This window comes from Haliaeetus albicilla, chromosome 21 (genome assembly GCF_947461875.1).
Source record: "Haliaeetus albicilla chromosome 21, bHalAlb1.1, whole genome shotgun sequence".
NCBI lineage: Eukaryota > Metazoa > Chordata > Aves > Accipitriformes > Accipitridae > Haliaeetus > Haliaeetus albicilla.
Window position 1 is genome coordinate 19083387 of NC_091503.1, and position 25653 is coordinate 19109039.

Here is a 25653-nt window from a genome sequence, read left to right on the forward strand (position 1 = left end):
GAGATAAAATTCAATATGCAATTATATGAAATTGTTTACTATGTTTGGTTAATTCTTCCCATTCTTTCATACCTTAGTGTTCGATGATAGGCATTCAAGTCTGACATCTGTTCTTGACTTACAGTCTGTGGCATTTAGAGAGTTACAAATGTTCATTTGCAAAAGCTACGTGGAAATACGTATCACATGTAATACAAACATCATACAGCATCCATGCTATGTCAGCTCTGTTAACTAGATGCTGACACTAGATTTATTGGAAGATGAGACTTGAAAATTAACCAAACCAAAAATATAATCCTTCTCTCCAAGCACTTAGAGGTCCTTGTGCACCTCCTAAAAGAACATTTCAATGGACTATGTACTTATGGAATTCTGGTATAATGATTTTTTCCAGAGAAAACTTTGTTTCAAACAATGAAAAATGTTCCTTCCATTTTTTATTTCTCCTTAGACAATTTTTTCTTCTTTAATGAACTATTTACTGGAAATCCCACCTTTTACAATAGACATTTTGATAATTTCAAATACAAATTTTCACAAAATCATCTTGATTTTTCTGAAATGGAAACTAGTTGAAATATATAATGAACATTTTCCTCCAGTGGTTTCAAATGGTCTATCTAAACACAGGCTATGCTCATGATTATTCCTTACCGCCAATATTTGATATCATAGTTTAAGGTTATATCTTTCACGCTGATAGTGATTGTTCTGTGAGTTAGCAGCAGAGTATCATTGCTGTTGATACAATACATTCAGAATTTATTGAGTTGCTATATTGCTTTTATAATTGTCTCTATGAACTAAGTTCAGTTTTAATCAGAGAGGCAAAGCTAGGCAGTCCCTGTCTTATATTTCTATTTGAAAAACAAAAAATCAGCAGAAAACCGTTTACATAGAAGAAAATAAAACTGAGTGAAGAATCCACAGAAGCAGGCCTTTAAAAAAACCAACAAAACTCACCTTTTTTTTAGGTGACATAGTCCCCCTTGCATCCTTTTACAAACAGCAGAAAGAGGCTCCTGCTGACAGTAATTCAGAGGATCTATGTGTCTCTTGTCTTGATCACAGAGCGAGCCTAGGGAGATTAATTTTTCTAGAGTAAAGTTAGGCCTGTGGAAATGACTTTCAATTTTCTCTATTAGAAACAAGTTCTGTTTTGCACCAGACTGCAGTATTCAGCACTGGTAAAATGCAAGATAGAGAATTATAGTGTTTGGCATCATCAGATAGTGTGTGTCTAATTCATTGCAGGAAGGGAAGGACATCTATCCTACTGTCTTTTTTTTTTTTTTTTAAATTAAGAGGGAAAGTACTTGAACCCATTCTTGCCATTTAACTTGATGCAACCCTAGATATAGAATGTGATTCTGTATTTTGTATACTGAATATATAATCCCATTCTCATTTCTCACTGTCAAAGATATCTGGTGATCTCATGTGGAAAGTTTAGAGTGCTGTGTCATGGTCAGCATATTTGGTTTCTTTGGAACTAGGCAACCCCAGCTTAGTCTATTCCAAATAACAACATTTCTTATTAATAGCGTTCTTTTTAGAGTATTGATAGTACTTGGCAGGTATGGAGAACTGCGTGTGCTAGATGATGGCCTAGTTAATTGTGGAATTTGATTCTCTTTTATTTCATGAGCTGACTTGCAAATTCTTTCTTTTTATCAGAGAAGCTTTTTTGCAAGCAGCAGAAGCCAAACTGGGGAGGAAGCTAGGATTTTTGTTCTCAGGTCTGGTAATGATCTCACGTGTTGCAAAGATCCCACAGCTGTCCTGACTTTAGGAGTGTTTGAAAACATCTGTTAATGCACTTTATTAAAACCATCCAATCTGAAGACAAGACCATAAGACCCGACCCAAAGTTCTCTGAAGGTATCTGGAGAGCTTTCAATGATTTCACTGTGCTATGGAGAAGGCCACTAGACCCGTTGAGAGGGAAGCAGTTTTCATTCAGTATGAAAATGTCTGTGATTCTGTTTAAAACCTCTCTTCCAGCCTCTCCTCTACTTTATCCTGCCAATTCTATGCTCACTTCTCTCCTGACCGCTGTAGAGACCAAATTCGTTCTTAAACTCAAATTGCAAGCTCCTCTTGGTGTTTTTCAAAGCCTCAGGATACTTTTCCTTTCTCCTTCTAACAATTTTAGAATGAGTAGGCAGATCCAGAAGTCCTTCTTCCTCTCCCAGTGCCAGAAGTTTTGGAGAGGAAAAGGGAAGAGGATGAGCAGAGGAGCCTTCCTCCACAGTGGTAGAGGAGGGTTCCTTTCTCAGGCACTTTCAAACATGTGCCCCATTCTGCAGCCTGGCGCGACATTTATAAATGGATTTTCTGAGTTCATGACCTATTTCAAAGCAAGTGCTGGATGCCAACGCGTTTTGTCATGGCTCATCTGTGGACAGTGAGCACCTGCTGCAGAGAAGGCTCTTCACCCAGGCTTCTCTGGTGGGTAAATCTAAGCTCCTATATGCATAAGAAAAGGTCTTGGAAAAAAAAGGAACAGCACTGGGTGAATCAGATAGAAACTTAGATGATACACAGATAAGATCTTTGGGTGTTTTTTAAAATTATTTTTCTTTTCTGAACCTTCAAGCATGTTTATTCAAGTGACATTGTTAAAAGGGAGCTTATAGAAAACCCAGTTAGGATTCCATAACTTTTAAAAGTGCCTTATGTGGCCAGATTTCATTTTACTTTTGCCAAAATACAGAAAAAAGGAAGGCCAATAGCTTTGAAATTTAATTTTGAGTACATTTAATTAGATGGGAATTAAATTTTCCTATAACCATACGGGTTTGGTGCAAAATTTTACAAAGCTGACATAACATCAAAGCATTACCCACTTCTTGTAGTGCAAAGAATGTAGAGAATAACCACCAGGTGTGTGTCTAAACTGTCACTTACACAGTTAAGAGGAATCTGTGTATAAAGTTTTTTTTCTTGACCATGAAAGTCAATGGATTCACCTATACCTAAATAAGTTTCTTAAAAATACACAGAGCCTTTTCCACGTCAGTTCCAGAGGCTGCAGGCTGCGAGAGTAGTGTAAGGATCACGGACACTGTTGGGCTAGCGATTCCAAATTGTTAAGCTGAAATTAGCTGAAATTTCTTCTAAATTTCAGAGGGTTTGCACACCTCTGTGGAGAGATTGGGCATCATGGGAGATTGGGCAGTACTTAAGAGAACAGAGAACAAGATACATGAGATCTGTGAAAGAGCAAGACATGAGATTTGATTATCTGATCATGGATCATTATATTTTTACCACCTTGGTGATTTTGCATCATGCTCTTCCTCCTCCTCTCAGCTTCCCAGCATTCATCAGCAGCCAAAATAAATTTTCAGTTTCATGCATGCTAATCTTGAAAGGACTTGGATGAGATTCGTATTAGGGTAGAAAGAGGCTTGGGAAATCTGCTGTCATCCCATCAGCCTACAGAAACACTCCAAAATACCATATTCTGGGGAAGAGAATGGAAAGTATCTAGAGCACCAAATGTGGCAGCTGGAAATGATTTAAAAAAATACACAAGATGGGTAGGCCAGTCATGTTATGAGGGGTAAGAGAGGCAGCTGGGAGATTTAAAAGGGAAGGCCTGAGAGCAGCTGAAAGATGCCAGTTAGTGAGAGCATCTGAGAGCTAAGTGGCTGTCTGTGATGAGAAAATGTGCCAAAATGATAAGAAAAACAGCTGGAGAAAAACAAAATTTCAAAGCCTCTGAAACAGGGATGGATATGCAAATTCTGCTAACACTATTGAATGAGTAAATGAATTACTTTTTTTTTCCCTCTCTGCTTTCATAAGTTCCTCTTGTTTTCACAAATGACCTCTTTCTGCAGAATCTGCAAGAGTCCTGATCTGCTGCCTCCTCCTCCTTTTGATCTTTTGGGTTTTAGTAGTTTCCTCCACAGAAAACAGGTATTTCTGAACAATACTGTTCACTTGTTAATAGTCTCTTAAGCCAGTACTTTAACTGTTTATTTTTCTATTTCCTGACCTTATCAGGACTTTCCCTGCTTATCATTCCAAACGTGAAAACCCCGCAGTGGAATACCATTCTCTGTGAAGAAAATGCGCTGGTAGCAGTTGATTTTAATAGTTCCAAATCTCATTCATAGTAGGACCTATAAAATTTAGATGGCGCTGTATTCCAGAGGGCTAGCTGGAGGAGTTGGTAGGCTGGAAGGTCTCATGAACAGTCTCTAGAATTTGACAGGGTCTAAAACAAGCTTGTAGTAAGAACGTAGTGACTGTGGAAAGTAAACTATAAAAATGCACAGTGGGGCAGATTTTCAAGGCTTTATGTATTACAATTGCACCTGCATTTTTGCATGTATTTTACTATACATACAGCTTACAATTTACTTGCATCGGATCACATATTTGAATCCGGTCTGGGTGCATGCATTGGTGATGTAAAGATATATGCTAATATCTGTATACAGTAGCATGTTCTTTACCTTTGAAAATGTGGCTCTGCTGTTTTTCAGCTGTGAAAGCAAGAGACAGTATGTGTGTACTTTTTTTTTCCATAGATCATAAGGAACAAAGAGCTCATGTGAAAAGAAGAGTACAGGAGAAGATCTTAATAGATTCTGTCCCATCAAAAACTGAAATACAGCAACATGAAAAGAGCAAACATGCTGTCTAGCTTCTCTGAAGCTGTTTGCTAATGACCTCCAATGAATTAGAAAATGTTGGAGAGCATAGTCTCAGCTTGAAGCCTGAGAGAAGAAAAAATAGCAGGCAGAGAGAAGGATGCAAAGAAAGTGAAAGAGAGAATGGAGATAGTCAATAATTATTTTCCAACAACAAAAAAACCCTAATCAGGCAGAAAATTTTTGATAAGCTTTCATGCTGCCTGACCTACGTTGTTATGTCCAGGCCAACAGGAAAAAGAGCAGCAGCAGCAGTTTTGGAGGGCATGAAAGTAGACTCACAGAATAATAAAATAATAAAGCAAATTGAAAGGGTGAGAAGGTATAAAAATGCAAATTAAAATAGATTGAGCATTTTATGAAAGACATCTGAATGATTACCACTTACTGGTAAAATATAACTCATTATGTAGCTTATACTAAATATTTTAAATAAAGAAAATAATAGGGTCAGGTCAAAAGATTTACAATCCAATATGATAAAATACCAAATGAGACAGAGGGGAGCTAGAACATTTGCCAGGGGAAGTTATGCATGTCTGGCATAGGGAACAATACTTGGAATGAGTGAGAAGAAATGTTCATGGTGCAAATTAATTGTTTTTAAAGAAAGCATTTAAATTAACTTTTTAGATACCTGAAAGCCTTTGACTGTGTATTTTAAATCTTTTGTTTTGGAAACTTTGACATTATATTCCCCTAACAAGAACAATTAACCAAAAGCATAAACTTACAAGAAATTTTACATATAAGATCTAGTGTTGCACTTTCTATGCTTAAGTAGATTGCTCTCTTGAAATAAGAAATTTCAGCTTCCCTTTGTCATTTTCTCCATGATTAGCCACAGACTAGGCAATTTATTATTCTACATTCTGGTGTAAATATAGATGGCCTCTGTTTTTTTTAAAAAAATGAGTTTATGAGAAATGAGTGCAGGTACACTTATCTGAAAACAAGTGAGATAGTGGATTTGAAAAATAATGGGGGCGGCACTGTCCAACTGTTTGTTCAGTGCATTGCCTTTAATAGTTGAAGTAGCTCTGCCTTCTACGTGTCCTGCTTTCCATCCTGTAGGTTAGGAACATCTTTGCCAGCTGCTTTGCACTACCTTGTGACTTATGAGAATTTGCCCCCAAGAAGGCTGTCCAGGTTGATGTAGCTGTAGCCCTTGAGAAAGAAGGAGGATTTCAGTTGCAGAAGGAAGAACGGTTTGGTCAGTTGTATTTTTAATTAAAATGAGGCAGTGGTGGAGAGACTGAATTTGCAGGACCACCTACAGCAGAAGCATGAGCCTGTAAATCCAGACCAGCTGCTATGAAGTCCACAAACTAGAGATGCACCTAGGCAGCTCCATTTAAACGGAGTGTAATACTTCAGTTTCATGGTTAGCATTGTTCCCCCACATGCTGCTCTGAGTGATCTTACTCCGTATTGTTTCTCAAAAAATCCCAAGGTGGGGTGCTTTCTACCACTTCTCAAGAATGAGAACAGCATGAGCGATTTCACCATTGTTAATTTTCTCAGACTCTCTGGAATAAGCTGACAATGACTTTAATATTTCTTTTTCCCCTCCTCTGTTCTACACCAAGTCATTATCAGACGAGGACCCAAAGTTTATCACAAGCATGAACATGTACCTACCCTTTTCTTCTTTCTAGCACATCACTTTGAACAGCACTGAACCTTCTACAAAACACACACAGGTGTTGAAGTGTGTTCCCATACTACAAATTTCGGATCAAGTCAACGCCTGGTAGAGCAAAGTGCTGTTTGGAGGATTTACATGCAGCTTGCTCTGCTCAACAACAAGGCATTTGTGAGTTGTTCTCTGGCGTAGCCAAATGGTCTTGCAAACACAGGCAATCCTCTAAATACCAGGATGTGCGAACAGTGCAGTAAAATAGTTATTTTCTTGAGATCATTGCTGGAATTAAAAGTCAGTTAGTATCATTAAATCTTTTACCTGTATGACTGACAGAACCTGAGACTTTGCAGGTAACCCTGCCTACACTTAATAACATCCCACTGAGAAACAATTTGTTTTCATGTTGGCATATTTATGACTTTGTCCTCAGGAGTCACCAACTGGGCAATAACTACCCTTGTTCTCAGCCAGTTAAGAACTGGATCTGCTCTTAGTTTTTAAACTCCAAACAATTGTACCATCCTCATAAGCACATTAAATACCGCAGTAAATGTCAAGAATCCACAAAAATCTTTTAATGTTTGCAAGTAACGCACTTTCACCACCACCAAGCAGACTGTACTTCTGACCCCTTTAGAGCAAACCTCTCTGGCCTCCAGCAGTTCTCTCAGGGTATATTCACGCAGATCTTCTGTTTTCAGTCTGGGCCCTGGCTCCAGTCCCTGGGTATTGAGCTCATCTTGATTACGCCCAAAGCTTGCTATTCTGTTCTCTCTGCAGCAACGGCTGTGGCAGTTAGCAACCATGCTGTCCTCCTGAAACAAAATATTAATACAGTGCAGCCACATTTCAAATAAACCGTATCTTAAATGCAATAGAAGATGGAGTAGAGACAGTGCCTGCTTCTCCCTAATACTGCCATTCCCTGAGTTTAGGAAAGCCAGATTCCTTGAGGCTCCTCCACACACTCTGTTTGTATCTCTGCCAACCTGTATTCTTAGAGAACTACTGGCAAGCACCACTGCCATTGTTGGGATCAGACCAAAGCGCTGCATAAGGTTTGCATTATATTGAAGACAAGATACAAGATCTTTGAAGCCAGGTCCATTCTTTGAAGTTTCAGTGGGCACCAAAACTTTCTTCCTCAGAAAGTCACTACAGTGCTGCTTTGCCCTTTGCTTAGCCTTTATTAAGCTAAACCAATCTATTCATACAAGAAAGCCTTTCAACTGTGGTGTGCCCTTCTCAGGCGCTCACTCAGCTGAGCTACTGCAGCCACGTCAGGGGAGCTCCCTTCTGACACAAGCCCTCTGAAGGCTGATGGACACACTTCTGTTTTCACACTCAGCCACTGCGCTTGGAGCTTTCCATTAGATTCTGATTTCTTTTGGCAAGATCCCAGGTGTTGTTAGAGTAGACAGGAAAATTGCTGTTCTTGATAAGGTCAGAGGAAAACCAGTTTCAAGATACAGTAGTGTACGTGGAACTGGTGACATTTACAGAAGAATAAAGCCTGGAGATCTTTGTACTCTCTCTTACATGAAAAACAGTATAAATTATGATGGCACTCAGGTTAGTGAAAGGATATACTTTATAGAAAATGAGAATAGAGTTTACTTGATAAAGCAGTTCTCTAATGGAAAAAAGCCAATATTGATGAAAATCAGGAAAGAATAATGCATAAACTTGCATACTGATACTTAAGACTTGGTTTATGAAGACCAGATTTTCCTTAAATAGTGTTCATAACATATATTCATGCCAAGGAATGTGCACTACTCCATAACTCCATATACTACTCCATATATTGAAAAAGAAATTGTGGACATTCCTTATTGCACTAATGTGCTACTCACCATCTTCCAAGGCTAGGAAGAGAGCATATTGGATAAAGAGAGCAGCCCACTTTTAAGGCCTTTCATCGCTAGTGTGATGAAGAAACTAAATTATAACTGAGACTGACCATCACTTAAAACAACTTTGGACATAGCTTGAAAAAAAAGCTTGTGCTTCAACATGGTTATGCTTGGGTTGTTCCTCTTGCCCATGTTTACTTGTCTGCATAAAACATTCCCAAATTGTCCAACTATCCTTAGTGAAAACAAGATTTGCCTCTAGACTTTCAGTATTTCTGTCTTTGTTCAGAAATATTACTAGTGAACAAATTAGGAGATGAATTCCGGCAGTTTGAAAAAATAGCCAGGGAATCCCAATTTTTGGCAACAGTATGGTATTCACAGCCTTGAGCAAGTAATCAGTCCTCCCTTTGAAGCAGTTAGAAAATACATTGATGTGTTTGTGTTTAAAACCATTCAGTTGTAGTGGTTCTTGTCAGGAAAAAAACAGAACATTCTACTCTGGTACTTTCAAAGTGCAAGGATATTTTGTTTTTAAACAATTTATGGGTTTTTTAAATAGTTTTTTTAAAATTATCTAAATCACCTGGCTTTTTTTCTGGGAGTGAGTTTTGTTTACTGCAGTGTTTTAAACTTTAGCTTATTTTTATCATCACTACAATTCCAGAAAAAAAACCCAAAAAATGAAAAAAAAAACCACTGAAAGTTTTTCACAGGGTGGCAAAATCCCTTATCTGCAGTGCTGGATAAAAACATATTTTGTTCTCTAAGTGTGTGGTAAAGATTGATTCATGTCCTTTACAAGTGCAGTGACAAAACTCTTTTAACAGCTGAATAACAGATGATGGATTCACTAAGCTTTGCTTACGATCTACCTCTGTCAGTTTTGGTATTTTGACATCTTTTGCTCTGGTTCAAATGGAAGCAGCAAATTCAGAAGGTGGTAAGCTGCGGATAGGAAGAGCTCTTTTGTAAAGATTTTTCCAGATTTCATAAAGTTTGAGGAGAAAGACTGTAGAGTTTTCTTAATGTAACTAAAACATTTTAGCCAGTTTAAGTCTTAAGTAGGAAGTGATTGGGCACCTGCAAGAGCCTTTGCCCTGTATAGAAGTGGGGAGCATGTCACCCACAATAGCCACATCTAGAGAGGGGAGAAGCAGCAGCAGCAGCACAATGAAGTCTGGTCCAAAGATTAACATGAGGGTACTGAGCTAAAGAGTATATATATATATCAGAGACCTCTCACCAATTAATTTGGATAGCATCTTTTGACTTACTTTCAGATGCTGTGTGATGAAACAGACTTTGGTGGGTTCCTCCCTATTCCCAGACTGTTTAGGTAAAAAATAATGATAATGTAATCTAGCCCAAATTCATGGCTTATCTCAGCAAAGTTGGTATATGGAATTGGGAAACATTCCAGAGCTAATTTTCTTTATGTTGAGAAAAGCTGATAATTGTTCTGTGTGCACATCTGCATGTTTGAACACAGTCATAGTTGTAGTTTTCTCCTTATTCTTTGACGTTATGTCAAGTGGTTTTTTTCTTCTAATTTTAGGCTGGGCTTTGAAGGAAAAAAATTTGCGAACAATTTGCGAACAAGTCCCCAAAGCCCAATCATCAGTCATAGTAAGCATTTTGTAAATTCACACATAACCATGCTATTTCATAAGTCCTTAAAAATCCTTAGTTGCTGCTACTGTCATGTGTTTTCTTGGTTTTGCTAAATGTAGCATATAACATGCCCAGTAATATAGTGGCATGAATGTAGTAAACTAGCTTAAAAGAGCATTTCCCCATTGTTTTCAGGGATATACAAAGAACAGCTGGATGTAAACTTCTAGCATGTATCTTTTTAAGATAGTCTTGCTAACCAATAGGCTGTAATATATGGTAATATTAAATGTAGCATAAGGTTGAGTGGGTTTCATTTTCTTGCATTATCCTATTCTTGCCATTCTTTTTACTGTATCCCATTCACAGCATTGCATATTTTGGTGATAGTTACAAGGCCAAATTCCATCATAATCCTCAGTTTTTACTTGCTCATAAATTTTTCATAAAAAATTTCCTAAGGGCCTGAGATTTTTGCAGTTAGACTTTGCCCAGAGCCTGTTTTATTGCTAGTTTGAGGAAGTATAACCTAATTGTTTGAAGTTCAAGCACACAGGAAAACACCAAAGTTACATACTTTGCAATCTGAATACACTGCTAATGTATTTATACCAAAAACCTGGAAAATAAAATGAAATTGAACTGAAGACAATTCAAATTATCCATGCAGGCTCTTTATAACTGAAACTTAGGTTCAGAATAGAATGCTTTTTCTCCCAAAGTTTTGAGCATAACTAGGGAATTGCTTGATTTGAAATGGCTTAGCATCTGATGAACAAGACTAAGAGGTGCTTTTGAATAGTTTCATCATTATTTTAATCCTAATACAGTCCTTTCATGTGTTTGAAAGTTCCAGTAAAAATGACATAAAATGAACTCTAGTAATGCCAAGTTATGTTCACTAGTTAATAGGAAAATACAAGTATTAGGAAAAACTACAATTCTAGCAGCCACGTCATCAATGTAACCTTTCAAGGTATTACATCTTTTTTAATCTACACATTCCTTAGCAATGGTTCCTAGTTTCAACTTCTCCTTCATCCCCTCCCTCTGCAAGGAACTCAGCACTGGTCATTTTGAAAATCTCTTTTGAAGGTTTTGGAAACACAACTGGAAATTGTATTGTGTGCAATTTCTTGCTGCTTACATATATGCCATGTCTCAAGTAAAATGCTAACATTTTTGCTGAGTATTCATGTATTTCACAATTAAGTGCTGTTATTTCTCAGTTATTTTATTTTGGTCCTGGTAATATCAACTATTGCCGTTTTGAGTACATGAGGTGTTACTGAGGTGTATTTTATGTACAAAAGTCTGTTCAGCTACTCATTTAGCAAAAACAAGTGTTAGTGTTCATGTTGTATGCCCAAAGCTAGGTTTGCTAGTGGAACTTGCACATTTACATTTTTGCTGAGGTTATTTAATCTGTCAAGTTATAGAGCCAACATGCAGCTGACCTTTATAAACTGAATCATAAACTTCCTCTGTTACTGTTGTGGCTTACCACAATGTGATCCCCCTCCAGGGAAGCGAGCATTCCCCTTCATGCCCCACCCTGGGGTGTCTGTCACCTCCAGATGGAGGCAGGGGAAGGCCCAAGGATGTTGTCGGGGCATATATATAAATAGGGCAACGATGCTTTCTTCATCCTATATCAAATAATAGGTTACTGTGAAACACAATTTCCTGAGCCATCAGTGTCCTCTGTCTTACACTCAGAGGGACTTTTGGTTTTAATTCCTACTTGATACCATATCTTGTAGGCAGACCCTCTCTGGGGAAGACCAGGGTGGGGAAATGGGAGAACAGAGTAGAAAATGGCATTTATTAAGTGTTTCCTACTCACCTCCCTGCTGGGTGTTTACAGGCTTCTTAGCAGAAAGAACACTACGTTGCGCTCTGCAAGGTCACAGATCTTAAGGTCAGATTGCAAAAGGCAGTTCAGCAACACTTGCCAGCAGCCATGCTATAAGCACTCATTAAGAACAGAACATGACAGCATCAGCCCACGATGTGAGTGTACAAGTTCTGGACAACTGAACCTCATAATCCTCCACGGTGAAATGAAGTCTGACCCCAAGACCAGCAAAAGTCTTTTCTATCACTTCAATTTCACTTCTGCCCTTTTTTGCAGATGAAAAACACCACTTTTGTGGATGAAAGAACAGTTCAAATTCTGCAGTCAAGCCTGTGCTTCTGCTGAAGTCACTGTAAGAGTGACAGCTGCAGTAATGAATTTCAATATGGAGATTATATGAACATCCCCCCACTCCTCAAAGAACTGGCCAAGACTGTCATGCATTTCACACAGGCTTGTTTCAGGCATCAGGTAGCAACTGCTTTTGGTCATGAGTGGCTTGGATTGATATTGAAATGTTGAGTATTTCTAAAGATTACAAATCCATCATCAACTGGATCTGAGCAGCTACTTCAATACTTCCCAGTTCAAGTACAATATGCAAAAAGGTGCCCTGGCCTGTAGCCTTTTAATAACACTTTGTACTTATAGGAAGGGTTCAAGGACAAAAGAAACTGCCAGGTGTGGAATGGGATTGATTCAGTGCCCTCTTGAGGAATCTCAAGCCACATAAGTCCATGGGACCGGATGGGCTGCACCCATGGGTACGAAGAGAGCTGGTTGTCATCATTGTGAGGCTGCTCACTATCACCTTTGAAAGGTCATGGAGACTAGGGAGGTCTTCCGTGACTGCAGAAAGGTAGATGATGCACCCAATCTTCAGAAAGGGCAAGAAGGACAATCTAGGGAACTACAGAACAATCATGGAATGAGCAATCTTAGAAGTAATTTCTGGGCACATGAAGGAAAAAGGTGGTGACGGGAATAGCCAGCATGGATTTACAAGGGTAAATCATGCCAGACCAACCTATTTGCCTCCTGTGATGAGATGACTTCATCTGTTGATGAGGGGAAAGCATAGAATGTTGTCTACCTTTAAAGTCAATTAGGTAGTGGAACAGATTACCCAGAGGGGTTGTGCAGTCTCTACATGGAGGATTTTAAGACCTGACTGGACAAAGCCATAAGCAACCTGGGACCTCCCAAAGTCCCTACCACTCTGAATTATTTTATGATAACTCTCAGGATGGATCTTTTCCATCTTCTCTGTAGAACTTCCTCCATGTAATACAGTTCATATCAGTCTATGTATTTAAAGTCAGTGCATGTGCTACTATTCACCCCACATACCAGGAAAATTACATAAAAGGTTGCCCCCCTAGTTTTAACTAAACAAGATCTAAGACAATTTGAGCAAGAACATCACTAGACGGGATGTGACAACATTTTTTTATTGTTTTAATACAAGTGAATAGATTAAGAGATCTGAAATGTTGTAAAGCAATATACATACTGAATAAATAATATGCACAGGAGAGTAATGTCTACATTATAACACTGGCTAGTATTCAGAATACTTAAAATAAATCCAGTGACATTGGATAAAGTCCGTAAAAATGCTATCCTGTCTTCCCTTGTATGAAATTGTTCAAGTATAAAAAAATCCAATACAGTGTAAAATATTAAATTCCATTTCGGTCAAGAATAAAAATTGCAAGTATTGTAGTTTCACAGGACAATGTAAAGCAGCATTTTCTAGCAAAGGGAAAAATAGTCAGTCTACATACACGAGTGAGAAAACGGCACTAATGTATTTGAGAGGTCTACATGAAAAACTAGTAGAGGGAAAAAGAATGAACTAGCAATATTTATTTAAAAACCTAAAGTGTTAATTTAAGAGTACCCTCATACAGTGCACATACTGAATTTAAATAAATCCAAGTCAACATCCTTAGTTAATTAGGTTAATATTTAATATGCTACATCTAAGCCTACTAAATAATTTATGCCATGAGATGAATACATAATTTTACAGTGTCACATCTAAAGTCGCTTTCTTTAGAGTGCAGCATAGTAAAACTTTCAAAATAAATATTTCTTTTTAAATAGCATAACAATTAAGGCACAGTATAAATCACATACCATTAACCCTTCAAGAACTGCAGTCTTGGTAACAAAAGTCACCTTGTGTACTGTATGTTTGCTAATAAATATTTTAAATATAATCCTGAAATAGATATTAAAATTGTACAAATGGTTTCAGAAAAGAAAATTCCCTTAAAACAGTTCTTAAAGGTTTTAATTCATTAAGCTTCTTCCTGCCTTTATTCACAAGTTACGAATAGATGCAATAAATAGAAAGAGAAGGCTGTTGTAGTAAAGGGCTGATCCTATTTTAGAATCAGAATAGCTGACACCAGCAGTTAAAGTTTCCCAAAAGTGAAACAGGATGGGGCGAGGGATTAGGATGTGACAAGCTCATCACATGAGCACGAGTGATGTATTCTGTCCAGAACTGTCTGTGTTATTGATTGTCTCTACAGCTGTTGCACCCCTTACTTCCACATCACTTGCTCCATAGTTCCACTCATCCAGAGGACAGAGAAGAAAATAACTTTGGTGCCTGTCCGCCATCTTACTAGCCGGCCATCTTCCTTGGGTTGTTCGATGCCCGTTAGTGAGACAGTGAGAAGGTACTATCTCACGAAGACAACTTCTGAAAGCTAGAAAGGACAATCAGTGCTTTAAGCTTGTTTTCCTCTTAAAATGGATAAAGATTACATATTGCTGACTCAGTTTTTTCCCTGGTTCAAACTTTTCAAATACCATTTTCTTACTTATAAAAGGCAGTTTTGCTTCCCTGATACTGTAAAAAGTACACCTTTGCTTTTTTTGGTTCTTGTTTGTTTGTTTGAAAATAATAAGTCCCATTGCTACTCCTGCCACTCTTTCATGACAGTACAGTATTTTTTTCCCCCCATTTTCTTCTGGCTTGATACTTGAAACTAGACATGCCGCACTACCCCTCCCCTCTAACAACATGATCTGGATGCATACTGTATGAAGACAGTGGAATAAAAATCTTTAGTTTCGCAATAGCATCGCTTTCCTTAAAGCTCCTTAGTTAATATCAATTGTCTCTGATCAACTACGTATACTGGAAGGCTGAAAAGAGGAAGAGAAAGAGCGAGCTTCCTTCAGGAGTCCATCTGCTATTGCATACGGTCTGTCTGCAGCTGTTGGGGCTGGTACTGGCCAAAAGCAGCGGCAGCCGCAGCGGCCGTCCCAGGCGCTGCTGCGGTGATGGGCTGCTGCACCGCATAGCCGTAGCCCCCCGCCGCCACGTACCCGGCAGCGGCAGCCGGCGAGGCAGCGTACGGGTATTGCTCATAAGCGGCCGCGGCGGCCGAGTACTGGGCGTATGCAGCTCCGGTGTAATCGATGTAGGGCGTAGTGGAAGCAGCAGCTGCTGCGGGCTGAACGTGGGGAATTACCACTCCGGGCTGCACAAAAGCCTGTGGATAGACATAGTGAGCAGGTATCCTGTTGAAAGATGGGAGAGGGAGTCAGAGTTGGTACGCGAGCCAGCGCCTAAGCGTCATATCCATACTCCGAACTAAAACAAACTCAATTTAGTTGTTGTTATGTGCATAGGGTTGCCACAATAACTAGACTCAATGGACCAATTACCAGTTCACCGGCCCGAAGAGATGCATCGCTCCAAAGCACAGCATTACAGCTGAGTTAAATAGGAGTGTTTAATGTTGCTTGAGGATATCATGTTTAATGCTATTACAATCTTTGGAAGGACCAGGATTACTGATGTCCATTTTGGAACAACTCTAAAGGAGTACGCTTGATTATTCCATCTGGAAAATTGCAGTATTTGTTTTTCAAATCACCTGTAAGCCATTTTTATTACCCTGCTTCTCACTCAACTACTCGACTCTTAGTAAAATTATTTCCTGCAATAGTTTCATTATTAGTAACTGAGCAGTTTGACAGCATCACTGTAAGGAGTTTGACAATAGCCAATGAGGCAACAAAATAGTTGAACCCTGACTTTATGTAAAGTCTTCTCAGGGCAGGGGGGGAGAGTGTATTGTGGCAACCCTACTTAAGTTGCTATGCAGACTCAGCACACATTAATTTCTCTGCAACCTCAGTCACCCTTATTAAAAATAAGAAAAAACCAACACAGGCGACAAAGGAGTTTAAATAAAGTTCACAAGTGTGGTAAACACAGCAAGAATCACACTTTCCAAACGAACGATAGTGCAGCTCACTCCGTCACAAGAGGCCATTGAGGGGAAGCTACATAGATGCTATTAAAATCCATAACAGTGACTCCTAAGTACATGTGCATCACACTTTTATAAAAGTTCGTAAGGACACAAGGGTCAAACCTGTTTGATTATCAGGCCACTGATGTCCTGTTTTGTGCCAGCTTGTTTATTTCTATGCAAGACATACAGCATAGAGTTTTTTTGGGAGGTGGGCATAGGATTAAGTCTAAATAGATCTGGTGCTTAACAAAAGCAAAAAACAAATTTACAGCTTAAGAAATAACCATTCTGAACAGATCAGTACACACACTTTCCCATCGTCTCCAAGCCACAAAACTTGCTTCCTTGGCTTGTTTACTTAGCCCTTCAGTTTTGCAAATTGGTTGCATTGTTGTCTTAGCACACAAGTGTACATACAAGTTCATCTCATAGTTGTATTTTATCATATAATATGATTTTTAAAAATAATATACTCAATATAATTCTCATTTTACATTCGTAACCCTGTCTTGCATCTGGATTTCCACAGAAAGTCCTTCATATATGCAACTCCTTTCCAGTCAGTGAATCTTTACAAATCCATAAAAAACTGCTTGTGCAGATTTACTACTACTTCATACTCAACTTTACCTTTACAGACAACTCTAAAGACTGCACCAACCTTTTAGCGTACTGTAAGCACAGATGCAAACTGCAATGGTAAAAACTGTCCTCTTTTCTCCAAATTCAAGATTTAATGGAAAGGGTTTTTTTGTTTGTTTCATTTTTAAAATAACTTCACGATTTACTTAAATGGTCAACAAGGATTCAATCAGAAGGGACACTGTCAACTAGATTCATAGCAAAACATAGTTTCAAATAAAGTGACAGTCAGGCCTAGGTTTCTTTTTAAGAAAAAAAGAGCTCAGTTGATTGAACAGGAATATTAGCAGAGAGAAATGTTCAGTTGCCGTGTTTAAGACATGAACACCACAATCATAAAAACCCAACATGTCAATGAAATTCATTTCCTACTGTGTGAAGGGAGAAATGAAAAAAAAAAAAGTGACAAATAGGGACTGGGAAGGGAAAGAAAACATAAAACAAAACCATAAGTTGGGTTTTTAACACTCACCTAATTTATGAAGTGATTAGCCAGAAGTGCATTTGAAGCCTACTTAAGCTGGCTCTGTGCATTTAAATACACATCATTACCTGAGCTCTCCATACAAAACGGATGAGCATAAACAAGCATTTTGTATTGGTCACCAGTCAAGTACAATCGTAATAAATATAACACCATGGTTTTTAAGTACTAAGGAAAGAGGTTTAAAACAAAATTTGAAGGCACCAAGAGCCTCTTCTGCATCAAGAGTCCATTTAACACCACATCAAAGGAATCTTTACATGCAGCATTTATGGAACAGAGTAATTCTAACAGAAGAGACAATAAGCAAGCTTATCTAGCTGCTTGTGTTGACTTGAACTGATGTTACTAAGATTTTCTGAAGACATTAGGACACTTGGCCATATCCTTGCACAAGACAGAAAGATACATGTGCTCCCACTTAAACTCTTGTGACTTGTTTTATTTAAGCCAAGAAACTAACAGGTGGTGAAGTTATGAAACATTATCTGTTTGCCACATCTTACCCTACAATAAACATAAACCCTGTGCAAGCTCCTCACCACCGTGCCATTTCACACATGATGATTGACAGCATAAGCTGCAGTGGGGCTATTTTTGATCATCTGTCATGCTACAACTGTTTTGAGTCAAGTAAAATGGCTTTATATGGCCAAAGTAAATTTCTACCTAGTGCAAAGGCCAGCACATGTAGATCTCAGCCATTCAGAACCCAACTACTTTTAATGCTCTGCCAGGTCAAAAGCTGAAAAAGCAATTCCCAGTTACGCTGGATATCCTTAGTATCCTTAATTTTAAATAAAAGCTGCTGCTTTACTTTTGAGAGTAAGAGTGTGAGAATTGTACATGGTTTAAGCTTTCTTTGCTGGCAGTAGTTTTTATTTTGAAATGTGTATTTACTGTTTTACGCTTTTGCAATAAAGGAAAAGGGAAGTCACATTTAACTTTAGCCGTAACTATCTTTTGGCTATTCAAAACTGAATGGCATACACTCCTGCGATGTGCCTTAAGACTTTCATTGTTGTTATAGTAAAAGATTTGTGTTTAACTAAGACCTCAAAAATAATCCTATAGCAATAATAAAGTGAAAGCTAATTGTTTCAAAAGAAAGAAAGGACTTTCTAGACTAATGCAGAGAGCTGTGGCATACAGAAATTCAGCAGTAGTAGCACATCATTGACTCTCAACATTAAATTCTTGTGAAAGCAGATATTTAACTTTGAATGAAATGTTTTGCTTTGGCCCTTGCATGGCATCATCTGGTTTTGTAAGCATAATTAAAGAGTAGATTTTCAACCAATGCACAGCTTTCCTTATAGCAGAAATAGGTTATGTAAGCATCAAGACATACAAGACCCTTAATATGCTTCCTTTTAAGTTTGTGCCTGATACTATTAAGAGGGCATTTAGCATTCTGCAGGTTAACTTCTGACTGTTCCAGCTTCATTCCCTCTTTCCAGATTATCCTTAGTCTAGTATTATACAGGTCTTTTGATCATAAACTCAAGAGGAGGCTTTTCCTTCTCTCTTAAGAAAGGCAGAATTGCCTCTTAGAAGATAATACCAAGGAGGTTGTATCAGCAAACCATTTGATAATGAACTTAGTAACTTTAGATTTAACTCTGGTCTTACTAAAAACAGTGGGAATGTTCTCATTTTGATCGAGGTACAAGTTTTAGATAGAAAACAAAGGGGGGAAAAAAAATCTCTCCAACAGAACAAGTCATATCCTATGCTGATACCTCCATGTAACCCCATGTTTTCCCACCAATGTTAAAATAAAAATTACATAAGCAAAATGAGAAAAGCTATGTTAGGAGGCAAAGTCGTCCTCCCCCTCCATAAATTCCTGTTGAATTCAGAGATAGTATTTTAATAAACAATCCTGAAAACAGAGCTGTATAGATAACCAGTCCTGTGATCAAATAGCTTTCTACAAAACACACCAACAGTAAGATAGATGCCAAGTGTAAAGAGCAGGGAGAAATGTTATTTGGTGGATGAACTGATCTCTGCAGCACTGAATAAAGAAAAATTCCAAGCATTTTAAATGCTTCATGCATTGAAGCTAATCTAGTTTCTGGCTCCCTCCACCACAATAATGTTGTACTTAATTCAGAATATTGTACTTCTGCATCTTCTCAGTAAAAAAGTAATGTAACATAATCCAATTATGTTCAGTTTCTTGTTTGATAGGTGGGGAACCATATCAAAACACTGCTGACCATACCAGAATATGGCAGCACCACACTAATTTGCAGTCTGGTAGGAAAAAAACCCCACAAAACATTTGGAGCTTTTGTGTATGGATTAGTAGAGTATTGGTAGTGAATCACCACTACGACCCATTCTACACAGCATGTTAGTAAAGTGTACTTTTAAAAAGCGCAACTGCACAGGAGGAAGAAAAGCTTTAAGGTGACCGTGTATTTCAGTGCAGTCCATGTAACATCCTCTAACAGTGAACTCTTCGATAAAAGTAGATTCAAGTAAGCACTGAAACAACCCCTCTTTCTGTCAAGAAATGTAGTGAATGAGGATGTTCATTCATCCTAATGAATGCTGTTCTTCTTAATCTGAACTACCTTCTTTAGAAAAGGTACAGGTCATTGGAAATTTTGAGGAGGAAGCAGGATTAGTCATCTCCTTTATTTGCAAACAGTAAAAGAAAGGCAAAAGCCACGGATTAAAAATGACCAATTTCATATATACATGACCCTGTGACCAGCGTTCCTTTTCTTCAGATTTATGTATATTGCATTAGAAATAAAACCCTATTCAGCCTGCTGGAAGAATTTCCCTGACCTAAACATGATTTACATGATCTATTGTTGGCTCTGGGTGAGGAAAGCAAGAAAGAGCCCTACATTTGCACAGTCCTTTCAGCAACGGATTGCCACAGGTTCTCCTTTTCTGTTGTGCTCAGCAAATACTCAGTCTCTCCACGGCTGATCCCCAGGCAGTCCACTGGTTCCTCTTTGCAACAAGTGCTTTAACAGCTCTGTAGACAACGTACTCCGCCTCCTGCCTCCCTTAGCACAAGCATCATAAACTGATCACTGTATATACACTGTTGTTTCCTCACACTTCAAAGAAGTCAAACAAAATAGAGTCTAATCAGAAGAAGAAGAAAAAAAAAAAGGAAAAAAAGTTTTCCACAACCTCCCCATGGGTCTCTGAAGAATCAATGTTCTCTTAGAACGCTACATAAAGATTCTAGGAAAACTTTTTCCTACAGTTTTGAAGACAGGAACTGCTTCCTACCATTTTGACAAATCAAACTACTGAGAAGCTATCACTGCTTAATAACAGCTAGGTACAATATTCTAAAGCTATTCTAATCAAATAAACAAAATACATTTGTGACATATTTTCCCTACTTTATTGTTAGCTTACTCATTAATTAGCAAAATGCATTATTTTGCAATGAGTTTCTCAGTCAGTGTGCATTAGTGAAGTGACACTGTATGGAAAGTATAAAGGAGACTTCACCTCCTAATTATATGCCTATAAGAAGCAAGAGTTAGATCTACTTAGCAATAGTGTACTCAAGTAAAGGAAAAATGCGCTACATATTAAAGACATGTTGAAGAAAAAAAAAAATCTCCAATTAGAAAGCCCAAATGAACGCACATTGTTAATAAAGAGCTCCACACCCCTCCCAAGAACACCCCTCCCAAATTATGAACATGCAAGCAATACGTTGATTTACTTAAAAATCAAGAAGTCACACAATTTAGCACTCACTACAAAATATGGTTAAAAAAGTCACAGGCTACAGCTTGAAAGCAAGGAAAAAAAAAGGCCCTTTGCTCCCCATGGCAAAGTCACTCCTCAACAACAAAAACAAAATTAAAAAGACCCCCCCCAAAAAACTTTCACTACAGCTCTTTCAATTAAATAAAAGCACACAGTTTAGCTATCAACACCACTTCATTACTGTAATAAATAAATAAAAAAAAAGCACACGGAGGTCTACTGACTATATGAAAAAAACATACATGCATCGTTAATCACCATTTTAGCTTGTTTGTGTTTGAGTCTACTGGTTACAGAGTTTAATTCCAAACAGAACTATTCCACCTCTTATCATCATATCCTTCTGATCAGTTATCTTAACTGTAAACGATCCCTGTCAGATTAGAAAGAGATAAATAACATTGAGTCAAGCTGAAAAAAGAGAAATGGGGCACAGCAATCTTGCATCAAGTCATACCTCCTTGTTTTATCATAGGGTCATACGGGACTGGACTGCTTAGGTGGAAGGGACACGTCCCACACAACTTGACTCAGCTGCGGCATTTAGAACATGACCGACAAGGTGAGCACATTTATGGGTAGACATTTATAAGTCTGAGAACTTATGCATTGCTGTTGAGTTTATAAGGCTGCTACTGCAAGAGGCCTTCAAGGATCATACTTTTTCTTTCCTTTTTTTAAAAAAAGATTTTTCCTCCCCTGTTTGAGGTCCCATTGAACAGACTTACCCAAAAGGCCTCTGTATGAGAGCTGGATGAAGCTGCTGGACACCAAAGGCAAAACCTACCAACAAAAACACATCATATTCTCTGTATGGGTGTTCCTTTGGCCACTTATTTATGCTATATATACACACGCACACAAATGCAGAGTAACAGCCTTCACTAACAACCTCCAGTGATGAGAATTTTTGTAGAACCAAAAATTAGAAAGCAAAATGTATCAATCTGTATGTACACACACACACATATGCGCATCCAGAACTTAAAACAGTAAAGCGTGCTCTTTCCTAGAGATGTTTGGAAGAACGACTCTTTCTAAACAACAAGCACAAGGTTTTCTTTCATATTTTATTTCGTGCTCCACTCTGGTCCCTAACTTTAGCCGCTGAATGATTATATGGTACTTTCTATGCATCAGTGTATTTGTGTACCTTCTACAGACTTAAATTTGAGCCATCTCTGCTCATGAGGACTTAGCATGGGGGTCAAATCCTAACTTCATTTCTGTTCTTCAAGTGCCCAAGCATAAACCCCTTCTTTCCTTGGTGGGCACTCAATTACTCACACAACTGTTCCTCAGGCTGAGCACATGGGAATTCAGAGCAGCCTCCTATAGAGCACAATTGTGCACACACTCTGCGCTCCCATCGCTCTTGCAGCAAAGCAGCAGTTTGGGAAGTGGCTAGGACATCAGATTGGCTCAGATGTGGTCTTAAAAAGAGCCATTTCATTTTCAAGTCTGCATAATAGCTCCCATCTGTTTGAGGAGTTTGCATTAAGATGTTGTTTGTATTAATAAGACCGCACACATTGGAAGCGATTCATTCCTAGGCCAATCTTTCCCTGCAACGATACTGTAAATGGTCAGTGCCACCACATTCCCAGCAGTAGGAATAACCACTGAAGTGCCTGAGCTGTGGAAGTCTTCCTGGGGAGCTGCAGATATTTTATCTCTGATTGCTTTTGGTTTTTAAATAAGGCACGTGTACGAAATAGCCAGAAAATTACCGCACGCTGCATTTAAAAATCAAAACCAAAGCACACCCAAACAGCGAGCGTACTTCAGGGAAGAGCAGGGCAGCGCTACCTTTTTTTTAAAAGTTCTACCCTCTTCAGAAACCTGAGGTAGAGAGAAAAAAGCCCTTCAGGGCCGCTTCCTCACCTGGCTGCATTATCCGCGGCTTGGCACCCAGGTATGCCAGGTTCACGTTGGCTTTCCTACCATCGATGATGGGGTTGGGGTCTTTACAAGCCCTTTCAGCAGCAGCTCTGTCAGCCATGGTGACCTTAACAGGGCGATGCTTCGCATTAGAACCCTTTCCGCCGGGAAGGAGAAGCCTCTCGCCCACGGCAGCCACCCAGCTGCCCCCCCACCCCACCCTCGCGGGCGCCGCTGGGGCACAGCCGGGGCAGCGAGGGGCCCCCGCCCGCCGAGCCGAGCGGAGCCGAGCGGAGCGGAGCCGAGCGGAGCGTCCCGGCGGCCGCGCCGAGGAGCGGGGAGCGGGGCGCCGGGGGCCGCTGGCCGGCGGAGGGCGGGGGCCGGGCTCCGCCGCCGGCAGATAACCCCCGGCACGGCCGTATCAGGGAGCAACAGGCGCGCTGCCGGCGCTGCGAGAAAGTAGGCAATTCCTCCTCTCAATCTCCTTTTCCAGTAATGCCCCCCCCCCCCCCCAGCCGCCTCTCTCCAAACTCCCCAGCAGGGAGAGGAGAAGAAAAAAAAAAAAGGAGAAAACGCAAAAAGCCAAAGTGCCCGACAGCCCGTCCCCCGAGCCCGGGGCTGCCCGGCTCCTCGCAGCGGTGTGTGTCCGTGTCCCCCCCGCGAAGTTTCTCCGCGATGCCCACGCAGCCGTCCACCTGCCCCCTCCCCGGCCGCCGTTCCCCCCGCCCTGCCCCGCGGCCCGGCACTTACAAAGCCGTATCCCCGGGACTTGCCCGTCTGCCGGTCGGTGATGACCACCGCCTCCTCGATGTCCCCGAAGACCTCGAAGTACTTGCGCAGGCTGGAGTCGGTGGTGTGGTAGGGCAAGCCCCCGACGAAGATCTTGGTGTAAGTGGTGTCCTTCTGCGTCGTGTGCATCTTCCGCCCGGCCCTGCGCGCCGCGCCGCGCTCTGCACCCACGCGTGGCCGCCGGGGCGTGCGGGTCCTGGGCGGCGAGACCCGCTTCCAGGGTCAGCCCCGCTCTTTTTTTTTCTTTTTTAAATTTCTTTTTTTCCTCTCCTCCGCTCTGCCCCCCCCCCCACCGTTTCCCCCCCCCCGCCACCCAGTTACAATGCGATTCCCTTTTGCCTTTGCAAACCCAGCTTCCTCCTCCTTCACGAGCGGAGCCCCGCAGCCTCCGGCGGTTTTGAGGTAGGTACCGGCAAAAGGAGGAGGGGAGGCCGGGCAGCGGCCAGCCTGGCGGCCGTAGCGCTGGAAACGAGCAGAAGCAGCAGCTGGAAGAGGAGCGCAGGGCCTGGGCGCTAACAACTGAGTGGCCTCCCGCCCCCTAAAAGCCACCGGGTCGGGCACTCTCGGTTCCTCCTCCTCCTCCTCCTCCTCCTCCTCCTCCTCGCAGGGGCGGGGACGGCGGCGGGGCGGACCCCGCGTTCGACCGCGGCCCAGCCGGGGCTGACACACAGCTGTTGGCAACAGCTGGATGCCCCCGTCCCCGTCCTCGTCCCCCCACCACCGGCCCGTGCGGCGGGAGCCGGCCCTTGGGGCCGTTAGGCGAAGGGGCTGCTTCAGGGGTGCCCCGCGGGGAGGCTCGGTGCCCTCCGAGGCAGGTTTGCCCCGGGCTTGTGCAAATAGGGAGTGCCGGGGGACAGGGTCTTGTGGGGTCACTCACCGCTGCCCAGCCAGCCGGAGAGCCCACGGGCAGAGCCGGCTCACTGGGAGCTGGCAGTCCTCAAATGTTTCGATCCCTTCCAGAAGGCTTGTGGCAAAAGCCCTGCCACCCGCGCTTACCTCTCGCCCCAGGCTAGCAAAGCTATGGTGCCACAGCACTTCCTTTTTTACTGTTGTGGTGGTGATGGTGGTTGATGGTGGTGGTTCTTGTTATTGGCTTGGATGCAGGATGAAAAAAAAATGGTGAAGCTGCTTGCCTTGTTTTTCTCTTCTCTTGCTGCCTTTACCCTGTGCTGGGACTGGGAAGTATGCAGAGGAACAAAAAGACATGTGTGACATGGAGAGGCAGAGGACTGTGGGAGTTGGGGGGAAGGGAGACTCACAGGGAGACAGGAAGGATGGGAGGAAGGTTAAAGATTGGGGCAAACAGATGTGCACATGTGTATAGACTTCTAAACCATTCCCTTGTGGTCCCAAAGTCTTGATAAGTACTGGTGTCTCTTCTTCCTCTTTCTCCTACTTCCTCTGTCTGTTAGACTTCTTCCTGCGAAGTCCCTCTCTCCCTTAGAAAATGGAGCAATGCACCAGTTTGCAAGAGGGACTTTCACAAAGCTCTTCAGCCCCTCCAGTACCAAATGCTGAACATAATGACAACACTTAGCCCTAAACTTAGGCCCTGCTTGCCCTATATCTAACCTTGGCCCTGTTTGTTTTTTTCAACAGTCATTATCCTAGTTCTCATGGCCTGTACAATACTAGGTCATACTGTCACTAGAACTAACCCCAAAGACTACTTGATCCTTCAGACTCTCCAGATTAAATCATTTGGCTTAATATGTTAGGACTAACTCAGGTTGAAGCCTAGCAACCCTAGCAGGATCCAGACATAAATGTTGCTTTTCGGCTCAAGCTATGACAAGCCCTCAACCTTGGCCTGAGTCCAGTTAGGCCAGCTAACTCTGCCCCAAAATTTCTTCTGGCATGGCTCTCATGTTGGTCTGGAACTTTGTGTTAAAACTGACACTCCAACCACTTCTGTTCCAAGCGCTAATCGTAACCTTAAACTCTGGCCCAGTGACCTGAACTTAAATACTAGCCCAACTAAAGGTGTCAGCGCTCCACTAGAGCACTACAGCACACATGCCACTTAGGAGTACATTTAGCTTCTCAGCCCCTTCCGGACCTGAAAGGTGAACTTCACCTAAACCCAAACATAGCCCATCCCATCACATTCCTTTTCCCTTGCTGTGCCCAGCACTCCAGCATGTCTTGTGGCATCTGCAGGAATGGTGA

General features: G+C 40.9%; 1 protein-coding gene and 1 long non-coding RNA gene across 6 annotated transcripts in view; one reads left to right on the plus strand and one right to left on the minus strand.

Moving 5' to 3' along the window:
* LOC138690328 (uncharacterized) overlaps positions 1-13784 on the plus strand; it is a 27605-nt gene extending 13821 nt beyond the window's left edge. The window contains exon 3 of one of the 3 annotated variants that reach the window (XR_011329163.1): positions 11920-13784. This is a non-coding gene — a long non-coding RNA (uncharacterized lncRNA). Of the gene's footprint in view, positions 1-6328; positions 7611-9729; positions 9908-11919 lie in introns of those variants that run through there. The other 2 variants (XR_011329164.1, XR_011329165.1) reach the window with 2 other exon arrangements.
* RBM24 (RNA binding motif protein 24) lies at positions 13079-24175 on the minus strand. Of its 3 annotated transcripts, XM_069809139.1 has the most exons (6): positions 23446-24175; positions 22699-22822; positions 21543-21597; positions 16050-16101; positions 14992-15186; positions 13079-14366 (listed from the first exon to the last, which is right to left on the minus strand). In XM_069809139.1, the coding sequence occupies exons 1-5, from the start codon at positions 23611-23613 to the stop codon at positions 15031-15033; spliced, it is 555 nt and encodes a 184-aa protein (XP_069665240.1). In that variant the 5' UTR covers positions 23614-24175; the 3' UTR covers positions 13079-14366; positions 14992-15030. The 3 variants fall into 3 exon arrangements, with proteins under 3 accessions (XP_069665240.1, XP_069665239.1, XP_069665238.1); XM_069809138.1 differs by lacking the exon at positions 16050-16101 and having other exon boundaries at positions 23446-24169; XM_069809137.1 differs by lacking the exon at positions 16050-16101 and having other exon boundaries at positions 13079-15186; positions 23446-24167.
* Positions 24176-25653: the final 1478 nt, after the last annotated feature.

Bases quoted from the DNA above. Each gene is read 5' to 3' on its own strand.
- RBM24 (XM_069809137.1), bottom strand. From the start codon at position 23,613: ATGCACACGACGCAGAAGGACACCACTTACACCAAGATCTTCGTCGGG. The intron at 22,823-23,445 runs GTAAGTGCCGGG...CGCCCTGTTAAG, and splicing joins AGTCCCGGGGATACGGCTTT to GTCACCATGGCTGACAGAGC. The intron at 15,187-21,542 runs GTAAGTCTGTTC...ATCTTTCAACAG, and splicing joins CTCATACAGAGGCCTTTTGG to GATACCTGCTCACTATGTCT.